The sequence below is a fragment of the Typopeltis vanoorti genome, chromosome 1, assembly GCF_054136105.1.
Source record: "Typopeltis vanoorti isolate ZY-2024b chromosome 1, IOZ_Tvanoo_1.0, whole genome shotgun sequence".
Classification (NCBI taxonomy): domain Eukaryota; kingdom Metazoa; phylum Arthropoda; class Arachnida; order Uropygi; family Thelyphonidae; genus Typopeltis; species Typopeltis vanoorti.
The window spans coordinates 669,674-690,539 of record NC_143549.1 but is presented as its reverse complement, the minus strand read 5'-3'; the positions used below and the strand labels follow the sequence as shown (position 1 = coordinate 690,539).

The 20,866-nt window shown below is 34.8% G+C and overlaps 1 protein-coding gene across 1 annotated transcript in view; it reads left to right on the top strand.

Annotated features, from left to right (window-relative positions):
* The window catches only part of Tpi (triose phosphate isomerase), a 280,832-nt gene that overhangs the window by 143,366 nt on the left and 116,600 nt on the right, over positions 1 to 20,866 (top strand). Inside the window, exon 5 of the mRNA XM_090406467.1 lies at positions 7,846 to 7,978. Within this exon, the coding sequence (XP_090262593.1) occupies positions 7,846 to 7,978 (133 nt within the window). The remainder of the gene's footprint in view (positions 1 to 7,845; positions 7,979 to 20,866) is intronic.

Sequence of the window (20,866 nt, the reverse complement as noted above, 5' to 3'; positions counted from 1 at the left end):
TTCAAGCATCCCTTAACAACTTCAGCATCAGACTAAAGTACACTTATAGAAACAGCATGAAAAATCCATAATAAATTTCCTAAACCTGACATTAATTAGAGCAAACTACAAAATAGCCATAAAAATATTCCACAAACCTATGCATGTCGGAAATTACCTCCACTTTAACTCATATCATCCTTATTCTATCAAAAAAATCAGTCATTCCAGCACAATTTATAAATGCATACAAGTTTTCGACTACACATAATTATCTCAACATAGAAATAAAGAAATTAACAGATTTTTAGAAACCGAAATTAACCAACACAGCTAATAGATTATGCCAACAAAACAACAAAATTCCATCAAAACAATCCAATAACCAAAGCAAACTTCCCAAAATAAAAAATCATTAAACTGCCATACACTCAGAACACATACAAAGCCTACAAATACAGTTTTAAACACACAGATTACAAATTAGTGTTCACCATGAACCAACAATTGGCAACACTTCTAAAACCTTCAAAAATCTTTCACACACAAGAAATACTAGAACACCACAATGTAGTATACAAATTTTCTTGCCAACTAGAATGTGACATCACTTACACAGGTTCCATGATCAGATCTTTATGGGCAAGACTACAGGAACACTTCCCTAACTGCAACATATCATTTCCAGAACATTTAAGCAATAAGAAACGTAATAATGAAAAGAAAAACGGAATACAAAATGCAGGAAAAACAGAAATAGCAGTCCACACTCTTGAACAGAAGCATACTAAGCAAATCAAGAAAGCCGTAACAGTAGACATACAGGAAAATGAAACAATGCTTAAAATATCAGAAACAATAGCCATAAAATGTGAAAAACTCAATAAATGTTCACCACTCCTATATAATCACTAAGAGTTGGAAGCTCCAAAACATATATAAATTAGGTCACGACTCTGACTAATAGAAAACAACATTGATACGCTCATGACAAAAACACCAAGCTAACATGACATAGCCTCCACTTTTTCCATGAGCTCCAAAGACACAATCGAAATGGCTCGGACCCCATTACTTGCACCCCTAACTTGTATCGTCATATTCTATCCTCCTTTCCCCAAAAATTTCTCTTTCACCTTTTTCCCAAAGAATTCACAGCCCAACCTTGATACCCAGATTTTAAATTCACATACTTTCGTCTTACCCACATCTCTATCTCCACATTCCAAACCTCTCCCTCCTTTCAGCCATACTTTAGCAGTAATATAAATGTTTATTGCCATATGCTGGATGCCACTCAATAAGAAAACAACCAATAACATCATACAAAGGTATGTTCAAAATTATTTGTTTCTTATATTCTTCATGTATCTCTCTTTAAAACATCAGTAATGCTCTAAAAATTGAGTAAAAAAGGCAATGACGTAAAAGGAGTATTAATAAAAAGAAAAATAGTCAAAATAGCCATAAAAATTAATAATGAAAAGTTTATATTATTAACTTCCTATTGACAACTTTATTCCTGATTAGTCTGTTTTAGTCAGGATTCCAATATTGTCAAGTCTTCTATGGCTCTTCTAATGCACCAATGCATTTTGGTCTTTTTCTCCTATCCTGACATCAAACAGTTGTTTTGCTAATCTTTCTTCTCCTATTCTCTTCAAGTGATCTAATCAAAAAAAAAAGAAAGAAAGAAAGAAATAGATGGGTATGAAAAAAAATTTAAAAAAGAAAAAATCCAACTGTGCTGAGACATGATTAAAGGTGGAATATAACTTTCTTAAGATTCCAAGCTGTGTAACTGAGAGACCTTCACATAGCCTTTAAAGGAATGCCGAGAACTGACCAGGACTTCTGACCTAATGTCTAATCCTCACCACCTCGTATCGCTCCCTGTTAGGTATCTATCTGGATATTGAACAAATGAGGTGGGCCGGCAATTTGAGATTTATCTGACCAAATTGTAATCATATTGGCTTAAACCGCAAATAAAATGATGATACAACTTGGCAGTTTTATGCTGTCTGCGGCATCGCCCGATTAAACAAGGTTCCTCTCCTTCCATTGTTTTTGCTAGAGAACCAGGGTGAACAGCAAAAAGTCAACTGCTGGAACAAATCCTGACAGATCGACATAATATGGGTGATATACAAAATCTTATCTTCAGACAATAACAATCAGGGTAAGGGAGTAGCTATAGTATTCAACATTAAATACAAGACTAAATCTTCTTGAATGGCAAGCAATATCAAGTAGAGTGATATGGGCAAATATTGAATGGTGAACTGAACAATGAGACTTGTCTGTGCCTATGGTCACACAGAAAGTTTTACTAAGGTAAAAGTGGGGGGATTTTTTGAGGATTTAGAGAAAGCAACTGACACAATGAAAAAGGAAAAGTTCTTCATTATAATAAATTAAGTTTAATCCTTTATCCAAGTGTGAGCAAACAAAGTTTGCGCCTGAAAGTATCTTCAGGTGCAAACTTTGTGGGGTAAGGTAGTACAACACCAGGCAACTCGTTGCAAAGGTGGAGCAAGTTAACATCACTCCTATCTCAGTATCTCCCATAATGCAAAACACATCTCCTTGCAGATATGTATAATGTTACGCATTAAGGGAAGGGCACTACTCAGACTAGTTTCGACCTTTATTGAGGTCTCTTCAGTGGGAGCCAGGCCCAAGTGGAGATACCAGGCAGAAGCATTAGCAAGGTCATCTCTACCTATAGGAGTTGGCATTGTACATATCCGCAAGGGGATGTGTTTTGCATTATGGGAGATACTGAGATAGGAGTGATGTTAGCTTGCTCCACCTTTGCAACGAGTTGCCCGGTGTTGTACTACCTTATCCCAGTCCTGAAGATACTTTCAGGCGCAAACTTTGTTTGCTCACACTTTGATAAAGGATTAAACTAAATTTATTATAGTCTAACCAAGTGAAAAATAAACTTTCAACATCTTTCTCTAAATCCAGAGTAATTTAATAAAAAGGTGGCACACCGTTTGGCAACTCCTATAGGTAGAGATGACCTTGCTAATGCTTCTGCCTAATATCTGCACTTGGGCCTGGCTCCCACTGAAGAGACCTCAATTAAGGTCGAAACATGTCTGGGTAATGGCCCTTCCCTTAATGCATAACATTATACATATCTGCAAGGAGATGTGTTTTGCATTATGGGAGATACTGAGATAGGAGTGATGTTAGCTTGCTCCACCTTTGCAATGAGTAGCAGAGTAGGAAATCATTGTCAGACATACAAAAATATTTTAGGAAAATTTGGAGAAAAGAGCAAAGCTAATAATAATGGCAAATACCTGCTCAAGACATGGACTGGTTATTACTAACACAATGTTCCAACATAAAATGTGTATAAATTCACAATGAAAGAAGAGGCATGGAATAAGGAAAGTCTCATTAGTAATAACCAGTCCATGTCCTGAGCAGAAATCCAACAGGTATTTGCCATTGTTATTAGCTTTGCTCTTTTCCCCACATTTTCCTAAAATATTTTTGTATGTCTGACAATGATTCCCTACTCTGATTTGAAATTGGAAATGATCACCTTTTAGTCTTGAGCAGGATAAAATTGAATTTCATATTGAAATTAAAAACATGTAAAAAGGTTTTAAAGCAAATAAAAGTTGAGAGCTGCTCACTCTCAGATGTGAGCTGTAGACTGAAATATACAAACATTATTCAAGGAAAAATGAAAGAGTTTGAGAACAGGAACCAAACCTTGAAGATTCAGTGCCAAGCCCTGAAGAAAACATTGATTCAGCCAGAGAGGCATGTTGTGAGGTTGTCTGTAAGGATAGAAAAATCAGAACTCCATGGTGGATGCAGAAAGCTAAAGAGGCAGTGAAGGAAAAGAAGAAAGCATATCAAAAGTTCCTGGCAAATAAGTCAGATTGTGCTCTTAGATAATACAGAGACAAATCTAAAAGCTAAACAAAAGTCATGGGAAGACTTTGGTTAAGAACATTGAAAATATCAGGACAGTGACAAAATATTCTGGAGACTGATGAAAAAGCTCAGAAATGGAGGAAAGATTGCCATAAAAAGAATTAAGAGATGATAAAAGTGAGATAAAACTGGAGAAAAAGATATCCTTGATGTATCTGAGTAATTTACTTCAAAAAATTGCTAAATGAAACAATCAGTGACAGTACAGTAGTAAAAAAAAAAAAATCAACAGGCATGCAATCAGGAATTCATATCCATACTTGAAGTAGAAAAAGCCATTGAAAGCCTGAAATGTGGAAAATCAGCTGGAGTAGATGATATTAGACCAGAAATGCTCAAGTATAGAGGTAGAACGTATTACAGTGGCTGCAATGTATAGTCCAGATGGCCTGAACAGAGGGATGAATTCCAGATGATTGGAATAAAGCTCTCATAGTACCGATATATAAAAAGAGAAATAAAACTGAATATGGGAATTACAGAGGTATTTCACTACTGTGTGTTCCTTGTAAGATTTATGCAAATATACTTGAGAAATGGTTGAGAAGGATTGTTGAAGGGTAGATTTGCTGAAGAACAAGCTGAATTCAGGCCAAATAGAGGCTGTCGGAATGATATTTTCGCTTTGACAAATAGTTGAGAAATCTTGGGAACATAACAAAGATCTGTATTTAAGTTTTGTAGATCTGCAAAAGGCATATGACAAGGTGCCAAGAGAAAAGCTATTCAAAATGCTATAGTTATATGGTGTCAAGTGAGAATTATATCAATCAATACTTAATCTTTATTTGAGCTGTAAGTCAGCATTTAGAATTGAAGGAAGTACAGGAAGATGGTTTAATGTTAAATCTGGTGTCTGACAAGGATGTACATTATCTACTCTGTTATTCATCTTGATATCCTCTGATTTGGAGATGTTAATCTCAGTTATTTTCTTTATGCAGATGATGCTATACTTTTAAGTAAATCCAGTAGCAGTCTGCAAGATTCCTTGACGAAATTGAATAACTGTTGTAAATTCTGGTATGAAAATCAGCAATAAGAAGACAAAAGCAATAAAAATAGGGAGAAACATTGAAAATATCAACTGCATCGTGAATGGAGAACCTATAGAAGTAAAACATTTCATCTACTTAGGCACAATTTTTAGTGAAGATGGTTAATTAAATATGGAAAGTAGGAAGTCAACTGACTAAATTATATGGAATAAGAGAAATTAGCAAAACACTAAATTATCTTATACAAGACAGTGCTCAAACCAATTTTAACTTATAGATCTGAGAGCTGGGTTAGAAATAAAACACTTGATCAAAGACTAGAGACCACAGATATGAGAATCCTGAGAAAGATCAGGGACATGAGCAGATGGCATAAATGGCGATATATTAAAAATGAGGATATTAGGAAAGAGCTTGACATTCAGATATTCTATACTTTTTTAAGTGACCATACTATCTGAGATTAGCAGAGCTTATCTCAGCTAGTATGCTCACTTAAACAGAATGGGAGGGGAAAGATTAGCAAAACAAGTGTTCTCTGCCCAGTTGGCAGTGGAAAAAATCTAGAATTAGACCACGATATAGGTGGATTGGACTGTATCAGGATTGATACAGTAAAAAGTGCCTTAGAAGACAAATATAAGATCTGATAATGTTGGAGTCTGGACAGATAACAAATTGTTTTTGTGGAAAATTGTTGATAGCAAATTAGTAATGATGTAAGTTTTTCAAGGTAGTACTAGCATAATATCCTGTACACCTTTTGAGTGTACATGTCAGGAATTTATATAACTTTCTAAACTTTTTTAAAATCACATGGTCTGCCATTAAAGAGCTTGTGTGCTATAGAAGAAGGATGATTTCATTGTTTCAGAAAAAGTTATATATACATAGTGCGGCAAGAAAGTAACAGTAGGGGGGAGGAAGCAACTCGAGTAGGTTTCTGTGAAAAGTTGCTATAGATACATTAAACTTCCTGCAGTCTTAACTGCAGGAAGTTTGGATTGCATTGTCATTTAATATGGATATGCTTAGCTTATCTTGTGTTACTATCTCATCAGATATCCAGAAATTTTGAGTGAATTTTGAAAAATTCTCACTGACCATGAAACGTATTTCAGTAGTTTGCATTTTCAATTGAATAGAGATGATTAGATGATCCTCACCGTGGGTAATCGAAAACAGTTGTCAACATAGAATTAACAAAGTGTGCAATTTGCTTGCTAGTGTTGATTGACACTTAATATATGATATAAAATGAACTAAATATGAATTAGGAATTAATAAGATCTGCAAGTACCACAGGCTGAGTCAGAATTACATTTTGTATATCTTTTTTAAAGAGGGGGGGGGGGATGCAGCGCATATCCTTTTCTTGGTCTGGCACTAGCAGATTTACTTTTATGTTTCCCAAGTTTGAAATTTAGCCTGAAAGGTTACTGATTTGCTATAGTGAACTTAAACTGAACATCACAAATGAGCTTGAGTCTTTCCAAAGTTTATATTAACACTATTGTGTGGACTCTTGTTGGCTATTTTGAGGGAAGCAATTAAAAAAACGTTGTTCTATACATCCTTGCTTTTATTTCAATCACTTTCTGTACAGTGTCTCTATAAATAGAGAGAGAATTATCATCATTGTAATACTTGCCATGGATATAGAAGTTTTTATGTTTTTATTTGTTCCACTTTCATTCTTTAATCTAATAGCCATTTTGAAGTCTATAAATCTAGACCTCTTATCATTTGATTTAATATTTGTTTACTTGAATTTTTATTTTTTCCTCAGTTCCAAACTCAAAGGTTTAGTTTTTGGTAACAAGTAATATCAAAGTTGGAATATAACTTGTTGGGATAGATTTGTAGTGCAAGTTGAAGGAAAATGATTTTCCTTCAACTCACAAAAACTTCAAATACAGAAAATTTCAGGGAAGTTGGAGACAGCAACAAAAGGCCATGATTGGAAAGTGTATAAAAAAAAATTTAAACAAGAATTATTAGTGGCCTCTCTCTATATGCATTCTCCACAAACTATGTTCAACTATCAGCTGTGCACTCTCCACCCCTACTGTTAACACAGTAAGAATGGAGAGTGCATAGTTGAATGAATTTAAAGTGGGGCTGTTCAGATATATGCCACACCTCAAGTCAAGAAAATATATAAAATTTTACATTTAAAAATAAAAAAAAACAGTGTTTTCATGTGTTCTCACTAAGCCACCCAAAAAACAATCTAGCTTCAATTCTAGTTGCTGAGTAGAGGAACATTTTCTGAGCCTGCCTTTGACAGGTTCCTGAATTATTCAATCTCTGGAATGCGTAAACGGGTTTTTTGTTTCCCAGACATTCTGGTTTTTCTTCCTGTAAAATCAACCTTGGAACTTACACTATTTCAGGCAATAACATATTTTGACAGGGTTAGGGACTGCAAGATTGCAGCACTTGTCTGAGTCTCTTCATTGGATTCCACTTAAAATTAGTGATTGTCTTGGGCCAGCTACCTCTGATTGACTAATGGGAAAAATTGACTCTCCACTCATTTTCCAAAAGTTAGAGCTAAAATCTACTCCCTATAAAGAAATAAGGCATTAGCAGATAGCACTGTTTTCATCTTTGAGACAATTTTGCTGGTTTTTGGTGCTTTCCAAACTTCCTACTCCTAAGCATTGCTTAGTGGGTTACAAGGGTCCTAATTTAAAATTTCATATAACTGCATTATGACATTTGGGCAGGCTTTTTTAGAGGTGGTCTGTTGATTTGTGGAAATTGAATCGCGAAATTTATATTAGCTGCATGCAGTTCAAAATTGTATGAAGTGCCTTCTTACATAGTTACCTTCATGAATTGCTATAAGTTGATTTTTGCTTAATGCATTCAAACTAGTAAAATTATTATTTTTTAGCTTATTGCTGATAAAGTTGCTCATGCTCTGTCTGAAAGCCTGAAAGTGATTGCTTGTATTGGAGAATTACTTGAAGAAAGAGAAGCTGGAAAAACAGAGGAAGTAGTTTTTCGACAGACCAAGGCTATAGCAGGTTTGTTTGTTTGGCATATTTGTAACTCTCCCTCTCTTTCTCTCTGGTATATGCTAATATCTTATGTTACACTCATTATGAAAAGTAAATAAATGCTGCTATTACTTTTCTCTCCATGCTCCTTCTTTTCCCCTTTTCTTTTTTCTCCCACAGTTCATTACAATGCTTTATATATTCTGCCACAGTAATAAACAAAATAAAAAGAAGTATGAGAAATATTTGTTATGATAATAAATTGTAATGGTTAACTTTTGGAGACTCTTTAAAATTGTAATCCCAGGAGCATGTCCATGGTTAAGACAAAGTCTATATATTCTATTTCTTCCTTACAAATCCTTTTACTTTCAATTTGGGACAGAAGGTTCTAAAATGTATAAAATTTTTATATCCAAATGTTTTAAAATAATTTTACTTTGATAGAAAATCATGCTGGATAGTTATCTTTATTTAATTTTGATTTATTTTGTGTGTGTGTTTATATATATATATATATATATTGTTAGATCATGAATGATGGTTCTATCAAGAATAGAACTGCAACTGCTCCATTCAAGATTTAGCAAGAACAACCATATCAAGAAAAAGCACACTTGTATTCTTGGCAAAACAGACATAATATATAAAAATGCAGATGTTAACTTTGCTTAAGAAAGGAATTAAAAATAAAGGAAGAAATTGAATCCTAAATTAAAATGAAATTGAAGAAGGAAATAAGTATTAGATTGTACTATGTTTAAAGTATTGTCTAAAATAGATGGAAATTTTAAACTTTCAAAAGCACCAATATTAAACTATACCATGTATAAAATCGCGTATTGTCGTGCGAACGAAAGTACAAAGGTTGCTGTGTGACCACCAAAGATGACGTAATGAACGATGAGTAGGCATTCGTGGAAGGCGCTCGAATTTTGCATTCCCCGGAGAGAGCGATCCTCGTTCAGCAAGGAGGTGACAGCCAATTGGAAAACATCATAGACAAGCTTAGAGTATGGAAGAGGGCGCTATAGAAGAGTTTAAAAATGAACTCACGGGGCCGGAGGCTCTCACTTAGTTTCCTCTACATTTTGGTTTTGGTTCCTGTGGTGTTCCCCAGTCGTGTGTGCCCCCCCCCCCCACGTGGGTTACTGGCTCGTAATTCTGATGCGGGTCAGCACAGCTGATATCTGATAAGATGGCATGGCAGCAGCGAGTTTATGGTTCGTAATTCCAAAGCGGGTCAGCATGGCTGATATCTGATAAGACGGCATGGCGCCAGCGAGTGTATGGTTCGTAATTCCGATGCGGGTCAGCACAGCTGATATCTGATAAGATGGCATGGCAGCAGCGAGTTTATGGTTCGTAATTCCAAAGCGGGTCAGCACAGCTGATATCTGATAAGACGGTATGGCGCCAGCGAGTGTATGGTTCGTAATTCCGATGCGGGTCAGCACAGCTGATATCTGATAAGATGGCATGGCAGCAGCGAGTTTATGGTTCGTAATTCCAAAGCGGGTCAGCACAGCTGATATCTGATAAGACGACAGGGCGGCAGCGAGCTTATGGTTCGTAGTTCAGAGGAGGGTCAGCATGGCTGATATCCGATACGATGGCATGGCGGCAACGTGTTTCTAGTTGCTGAGTGGCGCGAATCGAAGAAGTTGAGCACGAGATGACGACATTGTTTTGAGTTTCGGCCATCGGTCTGGTTCTAACCGATGAGAAGGCAGCAAAGGATTCCCTTTGAAGAAATTTGTGTTAAAAGCAGTGTTGCGAAATGTTCGTCAGCTCAGAGGAAACAAAGAAAAAATCGGGACAAGCATGTGACTCCACATGGCGGCAGATCACCGTAAAAGGGGACAATCCATAACAAAGAACAGATGGAAGGATCGAGAAATCGTCTAACAAGGTGGTAACGTACAATATCTTCATTTTTTGTATTATCTATTAGTAAAAAATTGGACAGAGATTAGAAAAGAAGATAGTGAGAATTTAGAGACAGTTTCATGAGTTAAGTTGATTGAATTGGACTGGTAGTCTACTTTCTTAGGTTGTCTAAACCCTAGTTAATGTGTATGGGTCATTAGTAGCTCTAATTAATTTGATATCTGGAACCATGTTTGTGATTTAGATGAATCATGAGAGTGTATAAATAACTTGCCTGTTTGATTACCACTGCCTTGCTTTACTTGTTTTTTAGTATTGATCTTGATTAGCTTTGAATATACGTGCTAGTCATATTGATCTAGTAGTCTGAAAGCATGAGAGCATGCAACACTCAGTTGAATGTAAATTGATCTTTGTTAGCAAGTTTTATTTAGAATTTCAACTACTGTTTTATGATGAATGTGTACTTATTTAACCTAGAGATGTGAGATTAGAGTATTTTGGTAATTGGAATGTTCCTTATTGTTTAGCTAGTAAATTAGAATTTTGATATGACATATCTTTGATGTGTGGAAGCTTAATGTATGTAATCTTGATAATTAATAAACATGTTTTTCCTATGTAAGTCTGAGTCTGTCTGAGCATGAGATTGAAATTACCACTCGCTAAAGTTCGAACCTGTGAATAAGGGGGAATTAAAGAAAGTTTAGAAAGTTTAGGCCATGACTGCAGAAACTTCAACATTGCCATGACTGCAATGTTGAAGTTTCTATGGGCACTTAATACTTTAATAAGATTAGGTAATACTTAAACTCTGGGAAAGTTTCTTTGTACAAGAACTCTTCTGTACTAGGACTCTGGCTGGCGCAGCTAAAATAAATAAATTTTGTCAGAGTTCCGAATAGAGAAGCAGCCCCAGAGAGATAGGTTAGAGATTTCAGGCTTAGTTGGTACGACAAGGATTTAAGATAAAAAAAAATTTACAAGAAAGTGACAACACGCAATGACAAAAGAAGAAGAAGAAGATACAACAATACATATCCTGTCATATTAATGCCATAGATGGGCTAAGGATTAGTTAATCCAGGAGCTCTACTATAGAGACCAAATATGGAATTTTTTCCAAACCGCTTGCTACTTCAGACCTATTATTATTATCTCAGACCTCCAGGGAGTCAAGAATTCATTGAAAGAGGCTATAAATTTCCCAATTCATCTAGTTTGAACCGGTTTTTCACACTCACCACCCCAAAAGGCAAACTATTCCACTCGCACACTGTTCTGTGAGGGCAAAACCTCTTATCCCTAGATGGTCCCATGTTCGCTCCCCACAATGTCTGATTAAATAATGAATAATTTAATCAGACGATATCCTATAGCACCCATTCAGAAGTTTCTAGACTTCGATCCTATCACCCCCTCTTTCTCCTGGTTACCAGAGTCTGTAATCTACATACTCACAATCTGTCCTCATGATCTAAATCCCATAATCTAGATATAATCTTTGTAACTCTACTTTGCAACCTTTCTGCAGCTTCTTTATTTTCTAGGAACCCAGAGACCAAATATGCACACAATAATTCAGGTACCGTCTTATCAAGGCCTTACAAAGTGGCAAAATTCTTATCCTTACATGTCACAGTTCATTTAGCATCACAATTATCCTCTAAGTTTTATTTGGAGCTTTTGCTATGTGACCTTTGAACTTCAAATTCCTATCCACCATTATGCCAAGATCCCTGGCCTCATTAATTTCTTGTAGCATAACAGTGCTAATATAATATGCTGCAATCTCATCATGGGAAAGTGCTTAACTTTACACTTACTAACATTTAACTAATAGCTATTTTCATTTGCCCAAATTTCCAACCTACTTTGTAAATGCTACAATATAATAATAACATCCCTGATTGCCCTGCCTATCTTTCCATCATTGGCAAACAATTCCACATTTCCTGTTATACCCTTCCTAATGTCGATAACCTTCCTAATTTTCCTGTTTTTTGTTTAGTAAATTCTTCCCCTTGAAGGATTAATAAGTCTAATCTTTAGAGGTACCTGTGGCATAATAAATGAATAACTTAACACTTCTAAAACCAACAGTAATAACTTTAATGAATTAAAAGTACAAATAAAGGAAAAGATGTAGTGATCGTGGATAAGACTGATTATGAGAGAAAAGTAACCAGCCTTTTACAAGATACCTTCACCTATCAAGAAATCAATCATAATCCTACAAATTCGCAAATTAAAAAACTAAATAAGTTGCTTGATGGAGTTATCAGTTGGTATCAAAACACCATGGATAAACTGCACACTCATTTTGGAAGAACTCCTCGCTTATATGACTCCCAAAAATCCATAAAGAAGGTTATCCAGTAACACCCATCGTGAATTGTATTGTCTCTCCTGCTTATTGAATTGCTAAATATTTGTCACATTCATTAACTGCATTTACTGGACATTCTAGATCATTCATCAAAAATTTGACACATTTTCTTGAAAAAATCAAAGATGCTGAGGAATTGGATAAGTACCAGATCGACATAATAAGGGGTGACTGAAACAAAAAAGACCAAAACTGGTGAGATCTTTCTGAATAATAAATACAAAATTATATTCAGGCAATGACAATCCAGGGAAAGAAGGAGTAGCCATAGTATTCAACACTAAATACAAGGCTAATCTTCTTGAATTGCAAGCAATATCAAGTAGAGTGATGTGGACAAATATCAGAATGGGAAGCTGGACAACGAGACTTATTTATGCCTATGGTTCTATGGTTCCACAGAAGGTTCTACTAAGGTAGAAGTGGAGGAATTTTTTGAAGCTTTAGAGAAAGCATCTGACACAATGAAAAAGGAAAAGTTGATCCTTGTTGAGGATCTAAATAGCAGAGTAGGAAATAATTGTGAGGCATACAAAAATATATTGGGAAAATTTGGAGAAAAGAGCAAAGCTAATAATAATGGCAAATACCTGTTGGATTTCTGCTCAGGACGTAAACTGGTTATTACTAACACAATGTTCCAACATAAAAATGTGTACAAATTCACACGGAGAGAAGAGCCGAGGAATAAAAAAAGTATCATTGACTATGTTATTGTTGATAGTGATATTTTCTCCCTGGTGCAGGACACCAGAGTGTACAAAGGATTTGAAATTGGAAGTGATCACCATTTAGTCTTGAGCAGGATGAAATTGAATTTCATATTGAAAATAAGAACATGTAAGAAAGTTTTAAAGTGAATAAAAGTTGAGCACTCTCAGATGTGAACTGTAGACTAAAATACACAAAGATTACTAAAGAAAAAAATGAAAGAGTTTGAGAACAGGAACCAGACCTTGGAGGGTCAGTGGCAAATGCTGTTGTAATAGATATGGTATGAAGTTCAACAATAGCAAGATAAAGACAATGAAAATAAGCAGAAGCATTGAAAGTGCATTGTGAATGGGGAGCATATAGAACAAGTAAAACAGTTCGGCTACCTAGGCACTATTTTTAGCGAAGATGGTAAATTAAATATAGAAAAAAATCAACAAAGCTGGTATTATAGGACGTCACTGAATAAATTTATATGGAATAAGAGAGAAATTAGTCAAAAAACACTAAATTAGCTGTATACAAGACAGTTTTAAAACCAATTTTAACTTATGGATCTGAGAGCTGGGTTAGAAGTAAAACACTTGAACCAAAGACTGGAGACTGCAGATATGAGACTCCTGAGAAAGATTAGGAGTGTGAACAGATGGCATCAATGGCAGTAACATATTAAAAATGAAGATATTAGGAAAAAACTTGACATTGTTAGCAGAGCTAATCTCAGGTGGTATGGTCGTTTAAATAGAATGGGAGAGGAAAAATTAGCAAAACAAGTGTTCTTGTGTTGCACCTCCATTTCACTCTCGACCTATTTATTATTCATACACTAGAAATACATTCAGATACTGCCTAATTTAAGAACTTTTACAAAGTTTTCCGTGCATCGCTGACTTTTTTTCTATTTTGTAATTGATACTGTGGAACTAAAGATAGTATTCTCTTAAGTTGATCATAATTTCCAGCTGTGTAGTGCAGCATGTAACTTGCTCTAATGGAAACACCAACATAATTAGATATTCTTTAAAAAACATGACATGATCACTCTCTCTAACTAGTGATAAAATAGTCATGTTCTTAACAGAGACCACCTTCTGATGCTATGAACAAATCTAATACTCGTTGACCTTGAGTTCCTTCTTTCATGTGTTGCTTGAGAAAGTTAACAATTCAATAAATTCTTCTTCATTTCTATCATGATATTTCTCTTTTCCCTAATTAATGTTTGGATAATTGAAGTCACCCATAATGATCGCTTGTTTAGTACGCATATAATTAAATTGGCAGTGCATTTCTTTGTACTCTGAAACAGAGCTGCCATGTCTGTAGCAACACACTACTATATCTTTCATTCTGTTAGCCTCCAATTCACTCTAGATAACCTCAAATTCACCCTAAATGGAACATTATTAGCATTATTGTTTTCTTATGTTTCTGCCATAACGACTTAAGTTGTCTGATATCATTAATAGTATTCCCCTCACCTCTCCTATCTCTTTTGTCATGTACTAAAAATAGTATATCCATTACACTCAATCCCAGTTACTATATGTGATTCCGATGTTTCACTAATGCTAACAATTCTAGTTTTAAAAGAAACTTGTGCCATACAATGCCATGCAATATATATACACGAAAACGCAAGGTAAAAGTATTATTTATTAAATATACTGCCATATATTTTGGTTTGAAATTAACAGACATTTTTTAATTTGTGTAAGGAATTTAAAGCATTTTTTTGAAAAAAAACAATGAGACTTGCTTATAAGTGCTCTTTCACTCACTCTTTTTTTAAAAAACTGTTATGATTTCTTAGACAAATTAAAAAATGTCTACATACAATCTACTCAACTTATGGTAAGCTTCGATGTAGAATCCCTATTTACAATGCACTACCTCTCAATGAGACTTTTCAACTATTTTCTGAAATATCCCCACAAGATATAGTTTTACTATATCTTGTGGGTTCCTGATTGTGTTACCTATCCAGTTCCATTTTCTTTTAGCATTTCTGATGCTGGTTTGACCTCTTCTCTCCCAAAGTTCTATGTTTGTTATTTTATTTGACCAGTATATTCCTAGCATCTTCCTCAAGCATTTGTTTATGTAGACCTGTATTTTATTTATGTTTTCCTTTGTTGGTGACCATGTCTTAGCTCCGTATAGTAAAACTGGTTTAACATTAGTGTTGAAGAGCCTAATTTCGGTTTTTAATTTTATTATTTTTTTTGGACCCCCAAATTTTCTTCATCATATTGAATGCAATCTGTTCTTTCTGGATTCTATTTTGTATGTTCTGTTTGGTTCCTCCTTGTGTGCTAATCACTGATCCCAAGTAGATAAAGTTATCTACCTGGGATCAGCCGTTCCATTAGGAACCGACTTTTGTGAATGACTTTAGTCTTGTTCCACTGAACTCTGTCTAGTGTTGATGGCATGCTCTGCAAGTCCAGACTGTTCATGTTCAATGTATACTGGATATAAGACTTCTGTTCTTCTAACTGAATGAGAGCATATCTTCCTGTTTGTCCGAAATATGATAACCCACAAGAGGAGGGAATCTGGTAGACACCTGGATAGCTGAGATGTGGGAGCTTGTCCTTTGGACACATGAAGAATGTGTAAATTTTTCTGATGAGTCGAAAGGCCACACAAATATTTAGTGGTTTAACACTTTGGCTATGCATTCTCTAACATCTTGCACATAGGGGATAGGTATATGCATAGGTTCTTCTGTATTTGAAGAGGATGCTGAAGCACAACTACTTAAAGCTCTTTTTATGAAGGAATTCTTATAACCATTGGATATGAAGGAGGAATTAATATATTGTAATTCTTTTTGTAATAGTTCTTCTGAAGAACAAAAGCAATGCTCTCTATGAACCAGTGTTTTTATAGTACCTGCCTTTTCACTGGGATGGTGATGTGATTCAGCATGAATGTACTGGCCTGTATGAGTCTCCTTCCTATAAACTGTGAATTGTAGGTTACCATCTGGTTGGCAAAGAATTAAGAGGTCTAGAAAGGCTATCTGCTTATTTATTTCTACTTCTAGGGTGAACTGGATCCTTGGATGAAGTGCATTTATTTTTGAGAGAAACTGTTGTAATTCTTCTGAAGTGCCCTTCCATATGGCAAAAATGTTGTCCATGTATCTGAACCAAAGGTTAGTTCTGGGTGAAATGTTAGAAGTGCTCCATGAAGTAATTGGCAGTAGTAGGAGATATTAGAAATGAAATCCCTCTCTAATTTTTACAAAGTTTTATCTCCCTTTTTAGGTAATTTCAACAGGAGGCCTTTATTCCAGTCTTCTGGCCATTCCTTCTTTTCCCATATTCAATTAAATAGCAGGTGTAGCATTTCAACAGTAGCATTTATATCTGCTCTAAGTAGTTCAGCTTGTATGTTGTCACTCCCAGCTGCTTTATTATTTTTTCTTGTAGAAAGGCTTATATGTTGGCAACACATGACTATTAAATTATTTAAGGAATTCACAATGTATACTGGAATATTAATTAAAAGAAACTTTAATAAATATCTGGGAGAGACCTGACTCCTACCAGGCGCGTCCCTCGGGTGGCGGATGAGGGAAACCCCAACGGGTTGCTCCGAATAAAGAATAAGGAGTCGTGGACCAAAGGATGCAGCAGAGGAGTGGCAAACCGGCTGCATTATTCTGCCATTCAACCCTACGAATCAGGAATCTCCACTGTGTCAAGAGAATGTTACTGTGTCCGAGGAAACCGACGCGACTGATCCTAGATCACAGGGAGCAGTCGAGAAGTTTAGTATGTAATCAGCCAATAGAATTTCGCATCTCTCCTTCTCCTGTCCAATGGCTGAAACCCATTGGACAGGTCGAGAAGCCGAGAAGTTTAGTATGTAATCAGCCAATAGAATTTCGCATCTCTCCTTCTCCTGTCCAATGGCTGAAACCCATTGGACAGGAGAAGGAGTTATAAATCTAAATTCAGGAAAACTATCCTACTCGGGCAGAGAGGACAGTACTAGAGAAGGAGTCGCCATTTTAGTGAATAATAGTTACAAAATGCAGTCATGGCCATAGAACCACATGTCCCAACAATGATTGCTATCAGATTAAAAGGTAAAGAAAAAAATGTTCACTTTACAATTATCCAAATCTACTCCCCCGACCAGTCGCATGAAGATGAAGAAATCGATACCTTTTATGATAAGTTACAAGATCTAATAGACAAGAGCAATAAGAAAGATATATTAATAACGATGGGAGATTTTAATGCCAAAATTGGGAAGTTCACCCTAGGCATGGAGGATGTTATTGGCAGGTTCGGAGTTGATAACAGAAATGAAAGAGGTGAAAGAATTTTGTATAGCAAATAATCTATTTATCTGTAACACCCGTTTTTTCCATAGACCTTCCCATAAATACACATGGACCTCACCAGATGGTACAACAAAGAACTGCATTGATTACATTCTAATCAAACACAATTGGAAATCATCAGTGCAAAATGTTAGTACTTTAAAAACTCCAGACTTCGACACTGACCATGAACTGCTAGCAGCAAAAATTAAACTAAAATTCAAGTATCGTAAATCACGAGCTCCTATCAACAAAGTGGACCTGTCAAAACTGAAAGAGAAATCTATGCAAGATAATTATCAGACACTAATAGGAAATGAGTTTAGAAGATTATCCTATGACAATATAAAAAATACATGGAATCAAGGTAAAAACGTTGTTACAAGTACTGCGAGAAACATACTTGGTACAACATCAAGACCAAATCATGAATGGATAACCCCTGAAATTCTAAATACTTTAGAAGAAAAAAGAACAGCAAAGCATATATTAAATATAAAAAATACAGAAGAAAATAAACAACATTATAAGAATCTTAAAAACAAAATTGATAAAATGTGCATATCTGCCAAAAATAACTGGTTGGAGAAAAAAGCATAACTCTGCGAAGAAGCTAATAAAAGAAATTATAATAAAACGGTACACAAAATTATCAAAGAATTAACTAAGATCTATAAAGATAAACCATTAACAATGAAATATAAAACAATCTAGAAACTGGGTCAATACAAAATATTAAAATAATTTGGAAGGACTACTATCAAACATTATTTCAAAAAGAATAGGAGGAGGAAAGTATAACAGAAAAGTTGATATATGAAAAGGCACCGCCCATAACCTCAGCAGAAATTATAAATGCAATAAACCAAATGAAACTTTCAAAAGCTATGGGTAAAGATGAAATATCTATGAAATATGGTGACAAGGAAACCATTAATTTCTTAATGAATTTATTTAATCAAATTCTTTATACTGGAGTAATTCCAACTCACTGGAAAACAGGAATTATTATACCAATTCACAAAAAAGGAGACAAAAGAATATGTGAAAATTACAGACCCATAACATTTTTAAGTCATAGTTATAAACTATTTATTCGAATTATACAAAAGAGAACACAGGTGCTTACAGAAAAAAATCATAGAGGAAAACCAAGCAGGATTCAGGCAACATAGATCCACTATAGACCATATCTTCACCATTAATAATATAGCAGAAAAATATTGGGAATACAACCTGCCCATATACTGTTTTTTTTTATAGATTTTAAGCAAGCCTTTGATTCAGTTAATAGAAACAAATTGATTACCATCCTAAAAAACGTAAAAATGGATTCTGATATTTTAACATTTATTACAAATTATTATGGAGACACCAAAGCTTTTGTTAAAACAAGCAACATTAAAACCGAGAATTTCAGAGTCAAGAAAGGTGTAATGCAGAGATGCCCTCTCTCACCTCAACTCTTTATCCTCTTCCTAGAAGAAGTCTGTAAAACCATAGCTGATGAACCAGGTGTAAAAATCAATGGTACCAGCATTAATCACATAAAATGCACTGATGATATCATTATTTTAGCAGATTCTAAACCACAGCTAGAAAAAACTATTAATATTTTAAATGACTCTTGTAAAACTTATGATATGAAAATAAATCTTCATAAAACAAAAATAATGAAGATAGGTAGAGAAGAAGAAAATATTTCTATAAATCTTGAAAATCATCTGCTGGAACAAGTTAATAAATATGTTTATCTTGGCAGTCTTATATCTAGTAACCTCAACAATATGGAAACAGTAAAACAGGCTAAACCTAGGTTGGACCAACATGAATAAACTAAACAAAATATGGAAAAATAAAAAAATTCCAACGAGTCTAAAATTAAAATTATATAAAAATAATTATTATCCCAACGGCTACTTATGCTTCAGAAGCCTGGAGATTAACTCAACAACCAATCAAGAAACTTCAAGCATTTGAAATGAAATGCCTCTGAAAAATTAATAACACCCACTGGATGCAACAAGACTAATGATCAAGTCAGAACAGATTTAGACTTCCCAGATAATATAATAGACACAATCATTAAGCATCAACTGAGAATGGCCCCTCATAGACTCCCATATTTAGCTCTGAATGGATATATCGGAAGAAAAAGACCTAGAGGCAGACCAAGAAGTACTTGGATAAAGTTGCTGAAAGAACATTCACATCTACCCAGCTATAGAGTCATGATTGAGATGGCTAAAGATCGCGATAGTTGAGAATCTTTCTTCTTAGTGGACTCAACCCATTACCAATCAGATGAGATGATGAATAATAAATAAGGTCTTTCTTGTTCTAAGGTTTATTATTTTTTGTTTTCTTTACTGCCTGAGTTATTTCTAGTATAGTTATAGTTCCTGTATCAATTTTAAGTATTTCTTCTTCTGGTGTTTCTGGTATTTCTTGTTCTAAGGTTTTTCTATTTCTTCATTTAAAATTTCTTGGAAATGTTCTTCCCATCTCTTTTCTATGTTTGCTTCATCTGTGAGTAACTTTCCTTGTTTATTTTTTACAGGTCCATCTTTCTTAAAACTCTTCCCAGCTAACTTTCTTGTTATCTCAAACAACCTCTTCAAATTTACTTGCTTCTTCTTCGGCCTCTTTACACATTTCCTCCAGGACAACGTTTCTATCTTTCCTTGCACTTTTTTTTTTACCTGTCCGTTTTTAAGCCTGTATCTTTCATTTATCCTGTTCTTTTGTTTTCTTCTGTACTTTGCATAAGTGTATTCCATAGAGCTTTTCTTTCTTCAGATAATTTGATGATTTTTTTAGAGATCCATTGTTTGTGATTTCTACTCTGCCTTCGCAGAACTTCTTCGGCGGTACTATTAAATATATTCTTTATTTTTCCCCAGTTCTCTTCAATGTCTATTTCCTTATGTTGTTCTATAAGGCTTCCATATTTATTCCTTATTGTTACTTTATATATGTCTTTTGTATCATTGTATTTCATTCTTTGGTTCTTGCCTTTGAATATTTTTCTTAGTTTCATTTTTATTTTTGCAATCAATAAGTGGTCTGTAAAGACATCTGCACCTCTCCAAATTCTTACATCCATCAAAGTGGTTCTCCAAGGTCTGTTTATTAAAATGGGGTCTATTTGGTTTTTGGATTTCTTATCAGGTGATATCCAAGTCTGTTTATGGATGTCTTTATGTTTAAATAAGGTTCCTCCTATGATCATATCACTGAAAGTACAAAAGTCATAGAATTTCCCCATTTTCATTTACTGTTTCCTAAACCTTCTTTTCCCATTATTTGTTCATATCTCACGTTACTATCTCCTACTTTTGCATTCATGTCACCTATAATTAAAAGCATATCTTTACTAATTATATGAAGAGCCAAAGGCTTCAATTCGGCGACATGAACTTATTTAAGTTAAGGGATATTACATGCCATATTGTTTCTTAGCCGAATAAGAAACTTAGAGTTTCATGCCAAATATAGAAACTATATGAAGTTCGGCGATTCCAAGTGTAAGCAAATACCTGGATGGTGCAACATCTGACCCATTTGGTAGTGCAACACT